The sequence below is a fragment of the Rhinolophus sinicus genome, linkage group LG05, assembly GCF_036562045.2.
Source record: "Rhinolophus sinicus isolate RSC01 linkage group LG05, ASM3656204v1, whole genome shotgun sequence".
Taxonomy (NCBI): domain Eukaryota; kingdom Metazoa; phylum Chordata; class Mammalia; order Chiroptera; family Rhinolophidae; genus Rhinolophus; species Rhinolophus sinicus.
This window is the reverse complement of record NC_133755.1, coordinates 17,875,639-17,897,126: the sequence shown is the minus strand read 5'-3', so window position 1 is coordinate 17,897,126 and position 21,488 is coordinate 17,875,639. Positions and strand designations below refer to the sequence as shown.

The 21,488-nt window shown below is 43.2% G+C and overlaps 1 protein-coding gene across 2 annotated transcripts; it reads right to left on the bottom strand.

The window, feature by feature from the left end:
* Position 1: 1 nt before the first annotated feature.
* On the bottom strand, positions 2-10,323 carry NRBP1 (nuclear receptor binding protein 1). 2 transcript variants are annotated; one of them, XM_019735301.2, is made up of 19 exons: positions 10,192-10,323; positions 7,288-7,517; positions 6,982-7,104; positions 6,711-6,812; positions 6,270-6,359; positions 6,087-6,127; positions 5,627-5,721; positions 5,110-5,133; positions 4,045-4,128; positions 3,817-3,875; positions 3,553-3,651; positions 1,979-2,111; positions 1,715-1,820; positions 1,528-1,578; positions 1,300-1,435; positions 1,089-1,142; positions 939-1,002; positions 635-690; positions 2-552 (listed from the first exon to the last, which is right to left on the bottom strand). In XM_019735301.2, exons 2-19 carry the CDS (start codon positions 7,495-7,497, stop codon positions 448-450), a joined length of 1,632 nt encoding a protein of 543 aa, XP_019590860.1. In that variant the 5' UTR covers positions 7,498-7,517; positions 10,192-10,323; the 3' UTR covers positions 2-447. The 2 variants fall into 2 exon arrangements, with proteins under 2 accessions (XP_019590860.1, XP_019590861.1); XM_019735302.2 differs by lacking the exon at positions 5,110-5,133.
* Positions 10,324-21,488: the final 11,165 nt, after the last annotated feature.

The following is a 21,488-nucleotide window of genomic DNA, read 5'->3' as shown; positions in this document are numbered from 1 at the left end:
GTTTAGCAAAAAGTAGACTTTTATTACAGCAGCAACTGAGGCGAATCCAATGGCCCCCTAGGGCCACAACTGCAGCACCACCCATCTCTCCCGCCCTGTCCGCCCCAGCGGGATTGTAGAATTCAGCTCCCCCAGCGCCCGTGGGCCTCCTCTCCACACAGGCTGGGCGGGAGCCGGCAGATCAGCTACTAGCCCCCAACTAGAAGGCGGCTGCTGAGAGGGCCCAGGCCCACGTCTGTGCAAAACAAGTAAACAAAGTGCAGAGGGGAGGAAGAGAGGGGGAAGGGGAGGGTGATGCTCAGAACCAGGGAGCCCCAAAGCCCTCCTGAATAATAAAGGAGGGAAGGGGCTTCACAGGGTAATACTGACTGGGGGCAAGGGGCAGGAAGGCCGCAGCAAGTCTAGGGACTGCCACAGCTCAGATGAGGGGCCTGGCCCGAGTGAGCTCTAAGAGGAAACGGTGACAGCGGCTGAATTGAGGGTGCTGTTCCTGGCAAAATTGAACTTGTTCAGGGTCTCCTCTAGCAGAGAAGTCAGCCGGCTCTGGTCCGCCTGGGGGAGAAGAATTCGGTGAGACGGACTTAGAGAAGAGCAGAACAGAGGCAGCTAGGGCCGCTGAAGGCAGAAACCTCACCTCACTAATGAAGCCCAGCTGCACCAGCTCAGCTGCCAACTCAGGGATGTTCTCATCTGACAGAGAAACAGGAGAGGGTGAGTGCAGGGTAGGAGTGAGGGGCACAGAGCCCTTCCAAGAGCCCCGTCGGGTTAGCCTTGCTGGGAAAGACTGATACAAGCAAAATCATCAGATCCACCCTTACATTTATATCCATTTTATGAGTCAGTGTGTTACTGCCCTGTCACCTTCCCCACCGCTGAATGTGTCCCTCACAGATAAGACTCACAGACTCTCCATCCTCTGAGGGAAAGGAGACACTCACTTGGCATCAGGTCACAGCTCAGGTGCCGGTTCAGTTTGTCCTCCAGCTTCAGTAGAAGCGTCAGCTGGAGAATAGGATAATGAGAAAACGAGGCTCCTCTACCCCACCCCTGGCCACCCAGCCGTGTGCAGCCCTGGCCCTGAGTCTTACATGGTGTTTGACTCCCTCCTCCACTGACTCAATGTTGCATTGCATCAGCACCACCTAGGAAGAGGGGACAGAGGGTTACTAGAGTAGGGACCAGTGAGTGACAAGGTTGCCAGGGAGGAGAAACAAATTCCTTCCTCTAACAAAGCCTCATCTGAGATGTCCTCTCCCTTCCACCACGACCGCACCCACATCCAAACCCACATAGCCCCACCTTGCGGGTCTCCACCTCAGCTGGTTCAGGTGTTGGAGTCTTGACAGAGGGGGGCACCACAGGTGATGTCACCTCCTCCTGCTGTGGCTGCTGGGGCCGAGGCAGCCCAAAGGCTGTCAGGGGGTAGATCCCATTCCTAAAGGGAGGCCACACAGGTCACGTGGGCTCTGTGGATGCCTTAGGACACCCGCCCGTTTCATCAAGGAAGCCTTCTCACTCTTCTCTCACCTGACATCTTCAAGGAATTTGTCCAATTCCAGAGCTGGAGACTGAGAGTACCTGGAGGAGAAAAAAAGTAGAAGGAAGGAAATAAGCAAAACAGCACAACCATTCCCAGAGAATGAATAGCTGACAGAACCTATAGGATGGCAGTGACCAATCTGTCCCCTTCAGACCCTCTCAGTTAGTTACTCACAAAGTCTGAACTGGTTCTCTTCCTGGTCCTGCAGGGATTTCAGCCAGTACAGCACTGGTATCCATGTTTTTGGTGATCTCCTCCAGTGCGTTCTCTGGGATCATGTCTGGATGGCATGATGGGATGATGGGAAGTTAGGGAGAGATAGATTAATGTCAGAGAAGGCACAAAGGTCCTGGAAGTAAAAGAGGAAGGACAGCGTGCAGTGATAGGTACAAGTTTCCAGACTGGAAGAAAATTCCTAAGAAGGCCAAGGGGACTCACGTTGGTGTCCCACAATGCAGTGGGCAGCAAGGAGTTTGAGTGAGGGCACTTCGAACAGTGCTGGGTGGAACAGAAGTTCTCTGGCTGTTGGTCTGCGAGCAGGCTCAGGCTGCAGGCACTTTTGAATGAACTCCTAGAAAAGGGAACAACGAAGTGGAGCAGGCATTTGGCAAGCACCCCACTGTGTTCCTCTTTATCACTCTCACTGGACTTAGCACAAAGCTTTCTACATACCAGGTGCTCAACACTGGTTGAGGTAACAAATTGCTAAATGTATCAGAAAGACTTTGAAAACCATAAGTATTAGATGAAAGGTATCATTCACTGTCTTTCTGGTTTTATGTATTTTTCTGCTCTCCAACCACAAGTTTTCTCTTTTCCTTACTATTCAAACTTGTGTTGTCTGTTTCCTTATTTTCTGTTTTATTGGCCACTCATTGCCTACCTCCCTTCTCCAACCCTCACCAAATTTATCTTCTCTCTTCCCAAACTTATCCATTGCGGTTACCATCTAACCATAATTTCCTTTATCCACTACAATCATTTAGTAAATGCACCGGATTTCCCCATGCTTCCTCTAAACACCCCCTTTTCCACCTCGCATAGGTCCCATGACAATTAACCTGCTTTCCTCCTTTCGCTCTTGAAGGCCAACAAAGTCATATCCTTGAACACCCCACGCCAACACTGAACTAGAAACTTGTTCCACACTGGCCTCAAGACTTCCCGCTGGTCTTCCTTTTCTCTCCTGCTTCCTTTCACACTTACCTAATGAGTTACAAACTATCCCTGTTTGGACCCTTCTGTCCTGACTTTTCTCACTATAGTCTATCTACTGATGCATAACCGTTACATCCTTTAAATCTTAGCTCATTTCAGGGAACTTTCCCTAACTAAAACTACAGTTGGCCCTTGAACAACATGACTTTGGTCAGGTCCATTTACCATTTTTTTAAATAAACACTTGTACTGTTTTCAATCCACAGTTGGGAGTCCAGATGTGGAGAGCCAACTGTATGCATTGATTTATACCACTTTATATAGAGAACTTGATCATGTGCAGATTTGGGTATCCACGAGGGGAGATGGAACCAACTGCCCATAGACACTAAGGGGACAACTTAAGTTTCTGGGGAGTCACAAATTATACGTGGGTTTTAGACTGCATGGGGGATCGGTACCCCTAACCCCTGCATTGTTCAAGGGTTAACTGTATATAAAAATAAAACCCCAAATGACTTGATTTGATTAACTCAAACTGATTGATTTAAACTATCAAAATGAGTGTAAACCAATTACTTGAGGAAACCATCAAATTAGTTTACTTTCACGTAGACATACCTGAATTAACACACAACCTTTAACCCCAATATTACCCATCCTAAACCCCCATTGTGTGTGTACAAAAAACATGGTAAGCATCACGTAGGGGATAGTTCACTGCTTTTGCCTGGCCTTTCTGCTTTATATTCTTTTCCCCTTAGGAGACAGCATATTCCCAGTAGGTAGAAAGGAAGAAAAACTGAAGACATTTCAAAGTCTGTTAAGGAGGGAGTGATGCTGAAGATTCTTACCCTCTGTAATGGGTCTTCTAGAAGCTGGATGGCACTGCTAATGGCTTCCTGTGGCACATACGAGGACTCCCCATTGCCCTGAATCTCTAGCACTGCCATCTGCAGTGAGGGGGAATAAAAAGGAAAGTAGAGGCCTAAGAACCTCAATGCTCCCACAATCACTCCCTCAAGACCAGTACCTTACTTGTCCTCCCTCCATTTCTCCCATCTTCTAAGGTGACCCCTTTCCACCACCACCATGACTCCCCTGTGTGGTTTCCTCACCTCCAGTGCACACATGCCAAAGGAGTAGATGTCCACTGCTGTTGTCACATTAGTGACTTCTAGGGAAAACAGAGAAGGCTTTGGTGAATCAGAGGATGGATGGCAGAAATGCCTTTAAAAAACTTTTTGTATGCCAGTAGAAGGACTAGAAGTTTCAGTCATGTTACCTCTGTGCCTCAGGTTATAAGGTGGGGGATGGGGAGAGACAGAAATACTGGGATGTCTCACCTCCATACTCTGGTGCAAAGAAGTGTAGATTCTTCTGCTCTTCCCGACAAGTCTTCACATGATTGTTGATAGTGTCAGGAGCCACTGGGAGTAGGGGAGATACCCACAATCTGACCACCATCAACAAAGCAGTCTCACTCCAGAGAGGCCCCCAAAAGCCAAATCTCTCCTGAAGTTTCTAACCCTCAACAGGCGCAAACTTACCCCTTTCCCGTCACGAACTTCAGACTAAACGTGAACATCAGACTAAACATGACCTCTACCTACCTTCCTTTCTCAGGTCTACCATTTCTCATCTAAGATCCCTAATTCAATAGCGACAAAGGCTCCACACTAAACTAACAGGTCCTTGGGGGCTGTGGGCTAGTCAAGGAGCAACATAGGCTAAGGAAAAACTTTTGCTTGTGACCTGTTCACCTTCCCCCAAACCCAGGTACATCTAATCCCTGATCACATGAAAATGTTTGGTCGAATTCTTTCATCCACCCTGCAAATTGCATAAATAAAAGGCAGCCCATCCTAATCTGGGATAGACAACCTCAGAAACTTGGATAAAGAAGGATAAGAAGGATACAACCCAATAGCAACCTCCTGCCCACCTCTGCTGACTCAAACTCAGAAACAGCTCAAAAATGACCAATACACTTGAATCCATTTCACATTTAATCCACCAAAAATTTTAAATTCCTGCTGTACCCTCTTATCAACCTCAACATTGCCTGCCACAAGGAACCAGGACCAGGCCCCACTTGGACTCAATCGGATCATAAACAATGAGTACAAGTCACAGAGAGTCTGGAGCACAATATGATTTAGGGAACCAGCCTGATGATGAGGGCGAATAAGAATCCAGGAGGTTAAGTAGCCAGCCCGGCAGAATCCACCAGAAACAAGCAGGTTATGGAAGGGCAAGCTGGTGGGGGGCTGGTAGGGCGGAAGCCAAGCAGGCGTAATTAAGCAGGGGGGGTGGGGAGGTAAGCTCCCATGACTGCATGCACCAGGCAGCAGCACAGGGGAGCAGAGGGAGCACAAACAGAGCCCCAAGTGGGGCAAGGGAGCTCTCACCATTAGCAAAAATCCTATGAAAGACTGTTGGGAACAGAGCAGCCCGTAAGCGGGAGGGAGGAAAACAGAGAAAAGTTGTGAGCGATGGAGCAGCCAAGCCCCAGACAAATGGCCACACAAACACCACACAGACACGGCACCACAGATGTTGTTAGACACTGCACACAGATACACAGCAAATGAAAGCACTCACAGCAGCACAGCCTGGAACCTCCTTTGGTAGGGTCCGGCCCCAGAGGCCCAAGTTAGACCTTCCACCCACTTCCTGCCCTTTCCCAAGCTCCTATCAGGATTTCTGTATTTACCCCTTTCCCTCCAGAAAGGTGCAAGATTAGACCCTACCCACTTTCCACTAATTGACTGGCCTCTCCCTATGAAATACCCTTCGAAAGGTCCTTTCTCTTATCACCAGCCCACATCTCAGAATTTTGCTCTGCTCTCCCCATTGCTTGCATCTTACCCCCATCGTTCCCAAATTCCCGAGGCTCCCCTGCCCAGAACCTCTCCCTCCCCTCACCAGAGCCAATCTTGATGAGTCCGTTGTGCTGGATGAAGATGGTGTCACAGGTCAGGTTCCCATGGATGATGGGGGGGTCACAGGAGTGCAGGTAGCTGTGGGGGCACTGGGCTGTTAGAGGGGCCACTGGGAAACTGAGGGCGGGGGACCCAAGAGTTAAGAGGAGGAAGGGCGCGGTGGTCTCTTGGGGTCACACAAAGCTACTCCCCACTCTCTGCATCTCCGTTATGCCTGCTGGTTAAGCAGCTGGATAAGCACTCGGAGAAAGAGGTGGGAGGCAGCATCCTGGTTAGGGCAGAGGGTGGACCCTTTACAAGAGCCATGGGGACCTAGTCTTGCTAGTATATGACTCAAAGAAAGTGGGGAGAGGCAGCAAAGAACAGCAGAGTAGTGCCCTGAAATCTGTTTGGAGGAACTAAATCAGGAAAGGTGGGAAAGACACTAACCAGACCCCGCTTACCTCAGGGCAGAGAGGATCTGTGTGCACCAGCGCTTCCAGGCCTGGAACAGAGTGATCACAGGGTCAGCAGTAATCCCCTCTCAACCCTCCACAGTTCCCTCCATCCCTTCCTAATCAGCTTTATAATTAACGTACTCTTTTGGAAACCCCAGGCCAGCGTAAGACTTTGCTCTCCCCCCATACCTTTTCATTCATAGTCTTGTGGTTCTTTTTGGTCTTCTTCAGAAACTGCTTAAGACTCCCAGATGACATGTATTCTGTGATAAAAATGACCTGAAAAGACAAAGCACACAAATAAGGCCTTATAGTAGAAATGATCCCCTACCCAGGGACGTATACACCAGATACATATTACAATTGGGAGCTTGGTTTTTTGTTTTTGTTTTTAAGTTTCTCTTCTTTTGTTGTTAGTATCACTTCCTTAGATTTACTAGGACAATGAAAACTACTGAGCTATGGGAAGGAGGAAACAAAAGTTCACTCATTTCTGCCCAGTCAATGCCCTCCTCTGAAACCAGATGATTCCAGTTGTGTTTCAAAACTACCTTGTTTTAATATCTGAATGTAAAAGGAACAATAAATGTAACTAGTCTCTTCCCAGTAAGCTCAGGAAAATGTTCTTACCCTGGCCTTATTCTCTTTAATGTCAGCCCAATACTTGTGAAACTTAACAATGTTGAGATGTTCCAATTGAATCAGATTATCAAACACAGCGCGGACCTTTTCCTGGGAGCAGGGGAGACATTGGGAGAACAGGGTTAGAAATCATTTTAATGCTGCACAGCTCTTCGCTAGCCCTCCCCAGAAATGCTATAACACACTCTCCTCAGTCAACCTCCTCTTTAACACCAGCATTCTAACAGCACGCAGGCTGCATCATTTCACCATCACCTACCTCCTGCAGCTTGTAGTTCTTGCGCTCAGAGAACTGTACCTCATTCCACACAACCTCTACACCCTCTTCTGTATCCATGGCTAGATATGCACTGTCAATACCTGGTACATTCCGTTGATTCACCTGAGAAGAAATTCAAATGAAAGAGAATTAAAGTTACCTCATGAGCCCTCAACTTTAATACTCCATATGATCGTCTTCTGCGCTCTGACCTGTTGAAGTTTGGTCTGCCCCTTTGAGAATTTGCCCCTCTCCTTCTCAGCTCTTCGAATTCACTGTCCAAAAGTGACACTACCATCACCTTACCTCTTCTCGCCTCTTCTGCCAGCGCCCACAGGGTGACTCTTCCAAGATCTCAGATTCATCTTCACTTTCTTCTTCTTCCTCTGGGGAAGCAGCTGAGGTCGTGGAAGTCACAGGAGGAGACACTGATGTCAGGCCAGGAGCTGAGGATGAGGATTCTACCTTTGGATCTGAGCCACTGCTGAGTACTGTCTGGGACTCTCCCTCCGACATGCTGGAATGAACACTCAGGCCTGCATTGGTGGGGGTGAGGATGAAGGGAACAGGCAGTGAGGGTCAAGATAGATCTATAAAGATTTAATCCTAAAAACCGCATCTGGAGTTAAGAAGAAAATAAAACATATACCTCTGTTCCCTTTAAATCCAAAATCAGAGTTAGTCCTGTCTGAACACTGAAACATTAACTACTCTCCTAGTGTAAAGAAGGGAAGTTATTTGGTTGAAGACGACCCACCAAGGAGGTCCAAACACGAGATTTATGGCACTATAACCCACCCTTAGTAACACCCAAAGGAACAGCAAAATGAGGGGCCCCATTCCTTCTCAGCAAATACTCAGCCAATAGCCTTCCCTTTGAATCCTCACTTATCCCTATTTGCTCAAGAACTTGGCTACAAGGGCACTGTTCAGAACAGATGGCTCCAGACCCATTCTTCCAGTCCGAAGACTGGCCCTGTAGCAATCTCAACCAATTTATTGCCCTGAAATCCTCAGTTGATTTATTCCACTAGAACTAAACTTGGCATTCACTACCCATCCCTCCTACACACAGAAAGAGGATGCCAGTCCATGGTGAGGCCACCCTTGGGCTAGGTGACAGGTAGTGGTTAGTGACTTCATCCCTGATGACCTCACCTTCCTTGTGATGTGAGTGTGATAAATGGGTATTGCTTAATGACACTTTTTTTTTTCATTTACTCATTCAACAAATATTTGTTAAGCACTTGTTGTGGGCCAAACACTGTGCTAGGTGCTTGAGATACCACAGTGAACAAAATTAAAAAAGATGCTCATACTCATGGAGCCACAAATTGAAGGCAGATCTAAGACTTGAAGCTTCCAGTTTTCATTTCATTCACATGACTCCAAGGTACCATCCCCTGGGGCACTGGACCTGACATACACACTCCTGTCAAGTACAAATAACTCAAGATACAGCCTTTATAGGAAAAAGTACTATATAACATAACATTTTTTTCAGGGACATGGCTACTTGAAGAAGAATTCTCAAAAGCTAAATGTCACTAACTTGTTCCAATAGTCAATGGACAATGATCAAATGTTATTCCATATCTCTAAAACCAAGGCTGTGAAGGAGTTGGAACCTCTGTGTGCTGGACTCAAGAGAGTGCTCTCCAGTATGAAAATGATATCCTAGAGTCAGTCAAGTCAGTTCAGAATACAGAAGCCTTTGATCAACACTAATCTGTTGAAAAACTCTTTCTTTTTAGAACTTTCAGATGCCTCCTTCTGCACATCTTTGCCCACCTCTACTTTTCAACTCAAATCAGGAGATTTTTTTATTAGATGACATTCTAGTATATACCAGAGGGCAACAGAACACTACAGGGAAAATCTGGCAAGATATTCTTCCCCTGTGTTATCTTCTAGATTCTTGACTATCCTAGATTTTTTCAACCAGACAGGAAAGCTACAATCTGCATGTTTTAATAATCTACTAGAAAAGGAGTTAGAAATCATTTTCTTTCTTCTTCACCTAAAAAGTAGCTAAGAAAATAGTAAGAAAGTTCATATGGGTTACTTTCTAGAGCAGCTGGATTTACAGAACGCATCCTGAATCCGAACAGCTAAGTAAAATTTCCAGCTAGACTACAATAGAAAATACTAGTGGAATTCTAATACAGAAAGCCTGTAGCCAATGGGCTCTAAAGAAACTTCTGGACCCAGGCACAGACAATCCACAGTAGGTCACAAGAGAAGCCAAACTTTCATCAGTCATGAGATGCCCTTGGAATGTGCTCGCCCTCTCCCTCCCCAATCTTTCCCCAGTCGGCAAAATGAAGGCAATGCCCAAGATCCCCTAGCACTTCCCCTACTGAAGAAACCTTTGCAACACGGAGTTTTGTCCAGGGTCATTCAGAGGTTTAAATGAGATCGCAAATGGAAAAGGCCATTTACGCCCCTAAGTGGAATCTCCTGGCTGCCTCCAGCCACCCCGCGATGCACAGTGTGTTCAGATCGACCTGCAAAGTTCGTCTCTGAGACTTTCCATTTCTTGGACTGCAGCCGCTCTGCATTTCAACTCCTCGGCAACAGCTCGCAGGCCACAGGCCTCTCGGCTGCGCTCGCCCGGAGCGAACCAAAGAGGGCCTCTGAGACCTACGGGGTTGTGCGGTCACATACACAGCACGCTCAGGGGAGGAATTTCACACTCCAACAGGTCGCCCTGCCCGGTGTGCGCACAGGAGCGCGGGCCCGTCAGGCCGGCTGGGGGAGCAAGCGCCGGCCACCTCATCACAGGCGGGCCCCGCGGCGCCGCCAGGGGCGCAGGCCACGCCCCCGCGCAGTCCGCGCGCCGACCCCGCGAGCAGGCGCGGCCCCGACGCTCCTCTTCCGCAGACCGCTGGGCCCGCGGCCGCCGCCCCCGCCACCGGCCCCGCCTCTCGCCAGCCCGAGTTCGACACGAACGCCAGGGCCTCGCACCCCGCGTTGGCAGAATTCCCGGCTGCCGTCGCCGCCACTCGAAGGAGGTCGCGGAGGGTCGGGCAAGAACTGTGGGGCCGAGATGGCCCCTCGGCTCCGGCGGGCCGGGCCTGGGCCGCCGAGTGAGCTGGGCCGCCTCCAGACACCCGCCGGCCAGGGTCTCACCGTCCCGGGCCGCGGAGGCCTATCCTTCCGTTCTCTTGCCAGACCCCCTCCGTCCCCCTCATTCCCCTCGGTGCTCACCTCCCGACTCGGCTTCCCGCAGCCTGTGCTTCAGCTCCAGCTCGGGTTCCGGGGCCGCAGAACAGACAGACTCCCTCACAGCTGCGCTCCACAGCGCAACCGAACTGTGGGCCCCGCCCTCGCGGCGTCCCAACCAACGGATGGGCGGTGCCGCACTGCCGTTGGGTTGCAATTGGACAAAGCAGCCGGGGTGGGCGGTACCCCAAGGGTAGACGGTCGCTCTCAGGGATAGTCTTCAACTGGGTGTCCTCCTCTTCAGCCTGTCCGGTCGAGACCTCTCTGAGGCTTTGAAATTTCTGGTCTCAACGGGCTCAACTCTCTGTCCACCTTTCCGTACACTCCAGATGCCCCCAATGGTTCTGCTGGGCTAAAGGAAGGCCTTCTCCCTCTTCTTGAAGGCGCCATGACAGTTCTAGTCCGACTAAAAGACAAAAGGAACCAAAGACGTAGCCACAATCCAAGAGCGCCCACCCTCTTTGATTATTTGGGGGCGAGACTGTGTAGGACACCAATTCAGAAAGCTTAAAAAAAAAAAATCACTGAATACATTAACTCTGAAAATTAATAGTTGACGCTTCGTGATTGCATAGCACTGATATTTGCCAAAACTTTGCAAGAGGTTTTCACAGATGTTACCTCTTTGATCTTCATAACAAATTGAAATTATCATTCAATGATAGTTGACAAATGCAGAAAACTAAATCAGAGGCACTAAGCTATTCACCGAAACCCAACTATAGAATCCAAAACAGTAAGATTCATTAAATAAGACTTGAAAAGATGTTTGGAAAGAATTTAGATTGCAAAGAAGAGGAAAGAAAAGATGATAGATTCTAGTTCTAGATTCTAGGTGAGCCTGTTGATCTGGGAAAACTAAACACCGGAACCTGAAGGATAGAAGTTCACTCTGCCATTAGACAGGTATTACGGAGCGAGGAGGATAAACCCATCATCACAACTTGGGAATGTCATTATCAAATTTCACTGTACTTAAAGGGAATCTCTAATCCTATTTAACTGATAGAAGGATATTTGGCAAAAAGCCATAGTTTTCTCACCTCTTCACCTCAAAATATTTATTTTAAAAAACAATCTTTCATCCTTCCTTGATTCTTTTGAAAGAGAAGCCTCAAACACTCTTAGAAATCCAATGAAAGTTATGGACCTTGTTTTGGATTTTTAACTAGTGCATTTGCCCCCAAAGTTAGCATATAATTTCAGGGAGTTGAGGTTAAAAATCTTTGTACTGGGCCGGCCCGTGGCTCAGGCAGTTAGAGCTCCATGCTCCTAACTCCGAAGGCTGCCGATTCGATTCCCACATGGGCCAGTGGGCTCTCAACCACAAGGTTGCCAGTTCAATTCCTCGAGTCCCACAAGGGATGGTGGACAGCGCCCCCTGCAACTAAAATTGAACACTGAACACGGCACCTTGAGCTGAGCTGTCACTGAGCTCCGGTTTGGCTCAGTTGGTTGGAGTGCGTCCTCTCAATGACAAGGTTGCCAGTTCGACTCCCGCAAGGGATGGTGGGCTGTGACCCCCTGCAACTAGAAACGGCAACTGGACCTGGAACTGAGCTGCACCCCCCACAACTAAGATTGAAAGGACAACAACTTGACTTGGAAAAAAAAGGCCTGGAAGTACACACTGTTCCCCAATAAAGTCCTGTTCCCCTTCCCCAATAAAATCTTTAAAAAAAAAATCTTTGTACTAATCTCAAAGAAAGGATGTTCCTCCTCTCCAGATTAACCTCCTCCCTGTGCACTCCAAAGCAATTGGAACACTTTTTCCATGGCAGCACATATGGCACTACTTTAATTTTTTAACCATCGTAGAGTATTCCATTGTCCAAATATGCCAGTGTTTAATAACTACCAATGAACATTGGGGTTATTTCCAACACCTTATTATAAATAAAACTGTAATGAACATCCTGCTACACACATCTTTGCCTACTTGTGAAAATGATTTTTATGTATTCTGAAAAGTGGAATTGCTTGTTAAATCAAAGGCTAAAAATATTTTAATTTGAATAGATATTGCCAACTTGCTCTTCAAAAAGGTATCAAACAACAATATCACCAAAAATATGTTAGGGTTCCTGCTCCCTAATATCCTTACCAATATTGAGTATTATCAATCTTTTCAACTTTGTTGATCCATTAAGAAAAAAAACACAAATCCTGCTGTTTTAATTTGTATATTTTTAATTAGGAGTGAGGTTAAACATCTTTTTAAAGATTTTTTTTAGAGCAGTGTTAGGTTTACAACAAAATTGAGAGGAAGGGACAGAACATTTAAGGTTTCTCCATGTTTTTTCATGGCTTAATAGATCATTTCTTTTAGTGCTGAATAATATTCCATTGTTTGGATGTACCACAGTTTATCCATTCACCTACTGAAGGACATCTTGGTTGCTTCCATGTTTTGGCAATTGTGAATAAAGCTCCTATAAACATCCATGTGCAGGTTTTTGTGTGGACATAAGTTTTCAACTCCAAAGTGTGCAATTTCTGGATCATATTTTAAGAGTATGTTTAGTTTTATAAGAAACCACCTTCTGTCTTCTAAGGTGGCTGAGCCATTCTGCATTCCCACCAGCAATGTGTGAGAGTTCTTGTTGCTCTACATCCTTGTCAGCATTTGGTGGTGTTAGTGTTCTGGATTTTGGCCATTCTAATCAATGCGTAATGGTATCTCATTTCTTTAATTTTCATTTCCCTGATGACATACAAGATGGACCATGTTTTCATGTTTATTTACCATCTGTATATCTTCTTTGAAGAGGTGTTTGTTAAGTTTTTTGGCCTTTTTTAAAATCAGGTTGTTTTCTTATTGTTGAGTTTTAAGAGTTCTTTGTATATTATAGATAACAGTCCTTTATCATATGTGTCTTTTGCAAATGTTTTCTTCCATTTTTTTTTTGGCTTGTCTTCTAATTCTCTTGATATTGTCTTTTTCAGAACAAAAGATTTTAATTTTACTGAAGTCCAGCTTATCAATTATTTCTTTAATGGGTCATGTCTTTGGCGTTGTATCTAAAAAAAGCACCACCATACCCAAGGTCATCTAGGTTTTCTAATATGTTATCTTCTAGGAGTTTCATAGTTTTGTACTTTATATTTAGGTCTATGATCCACTTTAAGTTAATTTTTGTGAAGGGTGTAAGGTCTGTGCTTAGATTCATTTTTTCACATGTGGATGTCCAGTTGTTCTTGCAGCATTGTTTTCGTATATTTATTGCCCAGTTGCATTTCCCCTTCATTTTCGTGCCTTTTCAAGTTCTTTGTGTATTTTTTTACTGGGTTGATCATCTTTTTTTTTATTTTCTTGTAAGAACTTTTTGTATATTCAGAAAATCCCATCATCTTCCCAATCTCCTACAATGTAAATGTCATCATATCTCTAGCTCTACTAAAGCTTTACTCTCAGTTTATTATAAACTTCTACTCCAAAAGCCCTTTTCTCATTCCTTATTCTCCATGACCTCTTTAGCATTTGGGACCATTGAACAGCACATTCTTAAAACTCCTCTCTTACTTTTCATAATACTGACTTATTTCATTTCTCTCTCAATTCTTATCCTAATATTTTCTCCTCTATCTTTATTTTCTGTTCTTTCCTCCTAATTATTAGTGTGCCTGTTAATGTGCCCAAAGTTGTATTCTTTGTTCTTTCTACACCATTCTTTAGAAAATATATCCATTGATGAGCTTCCAATATATCATTTGAATGACATTTATGTTAATCTCTAGCACTTCTTGTTCAAGCTGCAAAATAATGTTGGATGCTCCACTGTCACTTCAAACTTAACTTGCCTAAAGATTTCCATTGCAGGTCAGTAATCCACCTCAAGAACCAATTTATTGGGAATAGAAGCCAGATGGGTGACAGAGTAGAAAGGAAACTTCTTATATACCTATTTTGCCTTGTAAACATTTGCCATATGTAAATATATTTTATTCAGAAAAGAAACAATATTTAACAAATAATTGAATGATGGTAAAGAAAAGCAATGCCTTAAGACTAACCATCTCTATTTGTCTAATTCTCAGATTCCCAAGAGACCTACTGACCTCATCTCCCAAGTGGACTATAGCTAGTTTTGTGACATGCTGGTTGTGCAAACCTATAACTTTTCTAAAAATCATTGAATTCACAGTGATTGAATTTTATGGTGTGAAAATTATACCTCAATAAAACTGTCTAGAATCTTTCAAGATCTTGGTTTCCATAGATCAAGGCAATTGGAAAATCTGTTGGTTTTCTGCTCTAAGCTTTTCTTCCTCATTGTGAGACTCACTAACCCTGCCTACAATCTGATCATTCTTCTAGGAAACCTTTCTTCCAAAAGAGCTGCGTTTCAACATTAAGGTGTAATCAAAGGAACAAAAATGTTCCTTTGCTTCAGGCTTGATATTTACAATTCTGTAGACCCTCAAACTAACAGAAGCCTAGATTTCTTGATAATTGTGAATGATCTGAGGTGCTTAAAACATACAAATTCCCAGGACCATGCCTGGATCAACCAAATCTGAACCTGGGGAACAGGGAGGTCTTGGGTATCTGTATGTCTAACAATCTTTCCAGGTGATTCTGATGCAGGTAATCTAGCCTGTCATTAGCCTGAAGGGTGGTAACCATCACCCTAGCTTATGCCTTATCTCTGTCTGGGAAAGATTCCTTGGGAACATTGCTTCATAACTTAAGCCTCTGAGCTTCATTATTTAAGTTATGAAATGGATACATTATTTAACTCTATACCTCTGTCATAAGAAGTTGGGTCAACTTCTAAGATAAACATAATAGATAAATGGGGGCACTGGGGAATAAATAAACAAACAGCCTATCTAAATTAAGACTTCACCTGAAATTATTTGATTTTCACAATTGTATTCAATTATGTTCAAATCAAATTTATTATTTATTTTGCTCTGTATTTTACCAGCATAAAGGTAATACCTGTCTTATCTCACAGGGATGTTGTGAGTTTAAAATAATTATCAGGTCATTCTACAGCTTTTCCTGGGCTAAAAACCCCTAATATAAACCCTTTCTGTTTGTTTTCACATGCTTAATTTACCTTTGTTGTAGGAATAAAGACAACTTTCCTAAATCCAAAGTTCTTTCCTGTAAAAACAGTTCAGACTGTAGGGAAAGGCTTAGAAGATCCCTTTTAGCACTAGTAGTCTAAGACTCCATTATTCCACAGCCCACAGCTGTACTACCAGGCTTGTATCAGAGAGCAGAACTCAATTTAATTAAACAAATATTTATGTGCCAGGCACCAGGTTAGGCAGTAGGGTCACAAACGAATAAGACAAAGTTCCTGTCATCAAAGAGTTCATAGGTATTTGGGGCAATCTCTGGGTAAAGAAAAAAATTACAATACTTAACAAGTGCAACAGAAATATGTATACAGTTCCATAGGCTGAATCGAGAAGGCCATGATTAACTTCATAGATGAAAGATACCTAGAAGATGTGGTAGGCTGAATAATGGACCCCAAAGATATCCACATCCTAATCTCTGGAATTTGTGAATGTTACCTCATATGGCAAAAGGAACTTTGCAGATGTGATTAAATTAAAGATTTTGAATCCAACATATGGTGATGGAAAGAGAACTGACTTTGGGTGGTGAATACACAATGTGATATAAAGATGATGTAATACAGAACTGTACACCTGAATCTATGTAACTTTACTAACAATTGTCACCCAAATAAACTTTAATTTAAAAAAAATTTTTTTTTGACATGGGGAGATTATCCTGGATTATCAGGATAGGCCCTAAGTGTAATCAAATTCCCCTAAATAAAGGGGGGTAGGAGATTTAAGTACAAAAGGGAAGAAATGTAACCACGGAAGCAAGAGGTTGGAGTGATGCCAAGGAATTCAGGCAACCTCCAGAAGCTAGAAAAGGCAAGAAAATGGATTCTTCCCTAGAGCCCCCAGAAGGAACCAGGACTGCTGACACCTTCACTTTATACCAGTGAAACTGATTTCATCTGGCCTCCAGAACTGTAAGAGAATAAATCTGTGGTGTTTTAAGCCACCAAACTTATGGTAATTTGTTACAGCAGCTATAGGAAACTAATTCATAGGGTCTCACAGGCAACAAGGCTGGTGCCTGTTTGACCTGGGTGTCAAAGGATGAATAGGAAATCAACTAGCAGTGAAGGGCTGGAAGAACAGTTCAGAGAAGACTGAACTCTCCTTTTCTCTGACTCTCCAGTCTCAGAAGATAGGAAATTGGACCATAAATCCTATGATTTTCCACTCCAAGTTTTGTGACATATGCCTCACTTTTTAACACAGGGAGAGTTGAAGATTTCCAACATAGGTGTTATTTTTCTTCCCTTTACCTCACATCTGGCTTTTCAGTTTGAAATTTAATCTTTGTTTTTACAAGGTTTCTTACATCTGGGAGAGAAGAGACTCTCCAGGGAGAACATTCTTGAGAGAGTAAATGAGAAAACTAGAGAGAGAATCTGATAAGGGCACTTTTTATTTTTGGAGCAAGCTTGGGCAGAGAGTGACAAAGCCCTCTCCGAATACAAGTAAAGGAACTCCTTGCCTGATTTGTTTGGGACTAAGAGAAACAAAATAGTGAAAATAAAAAGTTAATGAGAGCTCTAAATTGGGTATAACTGAAGAGAGAATAAATCAATTCACCCAGAACACAGCACAGAAACACGAGGATACACACACACACACACACACACACACACACATATTATATAGTTAAGAGAGAGGGAGGATAGATCGAGAACCCCAACATATATAATGAGAGTTCTAGAAGAAAATAAAGAGAATGATGGTAAAACAGTGTTTGAAAATATAAGTGATAAATTTTGAAGTATTGATGAAAGACATCAGTCCTCAAATTTAAAAAATAATCTTTTAGTACTAATAAAATAAACACAGGCACATCATAGAGATAATTGCACAACATCAAAGATAAAGAGAAATAAAAGATACCAGAAATAGGAGAGAAAAAAACCCAGATTACCTATGAAACAACAGTCAGACTGATAAAAGACTTCCCTGTGAACTTAGAATTCAAGATTGAGGTCAAAATACATTTTGATATAGCAGAAACAATTAAGAGATTTAAGAAAACACCCATACAATCTCACTGAAAGACCTATTTATAAATAACAATTTATAAAATTGGGAAAACTTCCACTTCTGACCATCATGGTATAACAGGGGCCAAATTTATCCTCCTGCCTTAATCATCTAGAAACCTGGACAAAATCTATGAAGCAATCGTTTTCAGACATTGGATAACAGGCAACACAGGATAGTGATCCCTGAGAGAAGAGAAACAAATGAAGTGAATCCTAAGAGGACCTCAGCTTCTGCCTAGAAAGAGTTTTCAGGCCACTTTGTAGAGAGAGGAAACCCAAACAGAGCCTGACCATCACACTGCAGGGAGAAGACAGAGCTTGGAGTTCAGGGAGGCCAAGGGCAGAGTACCGGAAAGAATGGAGCTACACACAGACAGAACTACAGAGCTCTGCAGAAAGATCCTCTCAAGATTTTGGCTGAGTACTGAGCTAAAACATACACATGAGGATCCTATCAAGGTCGAGGAAAGAACCATTTGAGAGGAGTAGACGGAACAATTTTCCAGTGGAGGAAAAGCCATTTTGGCGGACAGGGTAGCAGGATTCCAGATGGCAGATTTCCTTTTAATGCTGTTTGTTCTTTAGTCCCTAGCAAATTGTAGAGCCAAGTAATTACAAATGTGAGGTCATTTGTTACTTTGGACATGAGCCTCAGTTAAGAATTTTGCCCTTGTGTTGACTACAAGAAGCAGCAGGATTTTTCTAACACCATGGTTTTCTTAGACCAATCTGTCAGGCTCAACTGTGTGTCCTCAGTTCTCAGCAACCAGTATGGCAAAGGAATTGTCTTACCAAAAGATTTTGAGGAATCCCTAAGGAATGGTTAAGTGAGCCACATATCTTCCCTGGAAATTACTACTGCTTTTGCAGGGGTCCTTGTTCCAAACCACTGCTGCTCTTGAACTTTGCCAGCTCTCCTCCAGGCTCTGCACACGGCCCCCATCCCAATGCATAAAGATCTCCTCACTTTATTCCCCAAAGCTCAGCTCAGTCCAGGCTATTTAACAAGATACAGAGGCACAGACATAAAAACAAAGAGTAGTCCACTATTGCCACTAGAAGTGGCTATTCTTCAGATTCCTGATAAGGCAGAGCCAACTCAACCTGCCCATTCCCCGCCCCCTCACCCCCAGGACTCTCCAGACTGTCACATCTTGAAATCCTAATGCCAGCAATAGGCATGGGTCCAAAAGAAAGTCTTTCTTTTTCAGTTCAAGGCCTGCTTCTTTCCACTCTAGAATGTCTCACTGAAGAATTGATTATCTTTTCCTTAGGGGGAAAAACTCACCTCCACCTTGGCCTGGTTAATGCAATCCCAGGAGTCATTGACACTTTCCAGACTTGGGATAATTTGGCTTTACATAACACCACTTGTGAGATACCAGTGGTTCAGGCCAGTTCTCTTATGTGAGGTACGAAGGAACCATTGGCATCCTCTTCAGGATGGCTCCAGTTTTGTGATCACCTGTGAGCAAACAGATAAAAACATACATAAGTTTCCTGAAAACAAACAAGGATTTTAAGAGACATCCAGTTCATATTCTTATTTAGGGGAAAGAAGTGATCTCTCTCTCTCCCTGGAAGGGCACCGTCTTGCGAAGGACATAATTTATATTAGTAATAAATAAATTAACCCCAGGATCTCAGTCTGAAACATCTGAATTTTGGTTAATGGTCATTCCACAATTATCTTTATGTATGTATAGAGGACCCATGCTAATGATGTCCCTGAGAAAAGGTAGATTGCTTCCAAATGAATTTATGTCTTACCTTCTAGAAATATAAGACTGCAATATAAAAGTTTTATTTATTGGGCACCCTTTAAAATTTATGACTACAAAGAGGAGTCTGGCCTAGGCTAGAACCTCAGAAATGGACTCTTTCCCCTCTCTTTACTAGTAACTTAAAATATCTGTATTTTTTCTTTCTTAAGCCCTAAATCTTACCCCCCCATACTTTTTTTTCCTTCCTTGAACCAATCTTTCACATTTAATCACACACAGGAAAGAATATAGTATCAAAACTGCTGAGCTTCCAAAGGTAATATTTTATAACTAATACAATGTCATCAGAAACAGGATGTGAAGGAAGTTTACATGAAGGGTCAAAATCAGATTTAGGAACCTCAAGAAAAGCCTGGGGCAGGGGGGAGTCTAGAGAACCTACTTCCCAAATTCTCTTTTCTCATTCCCTCCTCACTTAACATCCTCCATATGCAAGTCGGGTTTTTCAATCTGTGGTCTGTTACCCGCTGGGAGTCTTGTATTTCCAAGGCGCTATGAGTCTTCCGTGAGAATTTTAAAACTTTGTGCTTTAAGTTTTATAATATAAGCATATTAGCATATTTTGGATCATCTGAATGAACACTTTATATTTTTGAATGATCTTGTGTTTAAGTTTACAGTTGAATTGGTGTCACATGATACTCTGAAGTTAGCATTCAACTTTTAAGGCAGTGTTGCCTGGCCTGGGATCCCTTGAATTCCTTGGAATCTATAGAAATATGTCTTAGTGGTTCACAATTTCTCATATTTGAAAAACACAGGCTTAAATCACCTCCTCCTCTTTTCTCCTTTCCGTTTTGAGAGGTAACTGGAAAGAGGCTCATGAGAAGCTAATAGAAACAGACAAAAGAGATTTTAAAAATGCCTCATATTTTCAATTTATCTTTGATGTTTGACCAATTTGAGAGACAAGAAAATATAATCAATCTAGTGATTTCTTTAAAAAATAAAGCAAAGGTGATACTGGGATATATAATTGTGAATATGTGTAAGAATTACCAGATGCTTAGAATTTGTTATTTTCTATCCACAACAAACCAATCCCATACCTTTATCCCTTGTTGTAGAATGAACTTGGTATATATTTTAGAGACCCCTTTTTTTTTCATTCAGTCCAGCCCCTAACATAGATTTTCAGGAGCCGCTTTTGTTACTGTGTTCGATTAGGCAGATTTTTGAAACGCATAGTTTAAAGACAGACTCAGGAATACCAATCTGAGAATACAATGTTTTGGGTTTTTATTTCATTAAAAACATTTTTTTTTCTATCAAAGCATGAAACCTTTGTTTGTGTTCTTGGAAGTATACTGTAGTGGTTTGGGGGGAAGTGGGGATGGAGTGGAGAGAGGATAATCTTCATATTCTTTGTCTCTTTTCCCACCTGTTTTCATGAGCCCCCTTAGTATCTCCATTTCCCCTCTCTGACACACCATTGCTCTCCCAATGCCTCACTTTTTCCTTGAGTCATATTTTCTTTTCCACCTTTTTCTTTGTCTATTTGTCTTCCATTTTGTTTCAGGCAATCTATTTTTTGTGAACATCATTGAATAATTTAATGTTATTTCCATCCCTTATTTAGCATGTGTTTATGGATACTTAACCAATGGTAGTCTTTTGGTTGACTAACAATATAACATTTATGCAAACTTGGCAATTTATATTCAGCTTCTCTTATCCCCAAAGCAATCTGGAAAAGTACGTATTGTATGTCTGTTTTATAGATGAGTAACTGAGCCTGAGAGAGAATATGTCACTTGTGAAAGACCACGTAGGTAATATTATGTCAAAACTCATGCTTTTTTCATTCTTAAAAAAATTTAAAAAGACAAGAGGCTTATGTTCTTTTTACACTGCCTTTGTCAGAAATCCCATCCAGGTTCATGATGACCTACAGGCCTAATTAACATTTTCTTCTACCCATATAGTCTAACTTCAATCCAATATTTTCAATGTTTGTGTATGTAGTTGTCACCTTAAAATGAACAAACCATTTCCCCCTCCTCCGCTCCCCAAACTAGTACCCTCTCACCACCACACCATTTTGTTAATGGCTCCACCAGTTTTTGTCATTCAAGGTCAAAACCTTGGTGTTCATTCATTCATTCAATAAATATTTAAATACTGTTGAGCACATACAAGAATTATGCTAGGGATGCTGGCAGGGTTTACAACAGTAAATTTGATGGAGTTTTTGCCTTCATAAAGATTTATAGTCTATCAGGAAAAAAAACAAGTGGGGACCCAAACTAATGTAGACTTCCCGAAGGAAGTGATGATAAAAGGGTGGGGGTGGGGTGGGAAGGTTTATTCCATGGGTGACCACATGGGAAGAGAAAACGCAGCTTTAGAGGAACCCAAAGACATACTGCTGAAGCACTGA

Coding starts and splice junctions, on each gene's coding strand:
- NRBP1 (XM_019735301.2), bottom strand. CDS start 7,497: ATGTCGGAGGGAGAGTCCCAGACAGTACTCAGCAGTGGCTCAGATCCA. Junction 6,128..6,269: donor ACAAGACTATGAATGAAAAG/GTATGGGGGGAG, acceptor ACTCTGTTCCAG/GCCTGGAAGCGCTGGTGCAC. Junction 4,129..5,109: donor TCATAGGATTTTTGCTAATG/GTGAGAGCTCCC, acceptor CCCTACTCCCAG/TGGCTCCTGACACTATCAAC.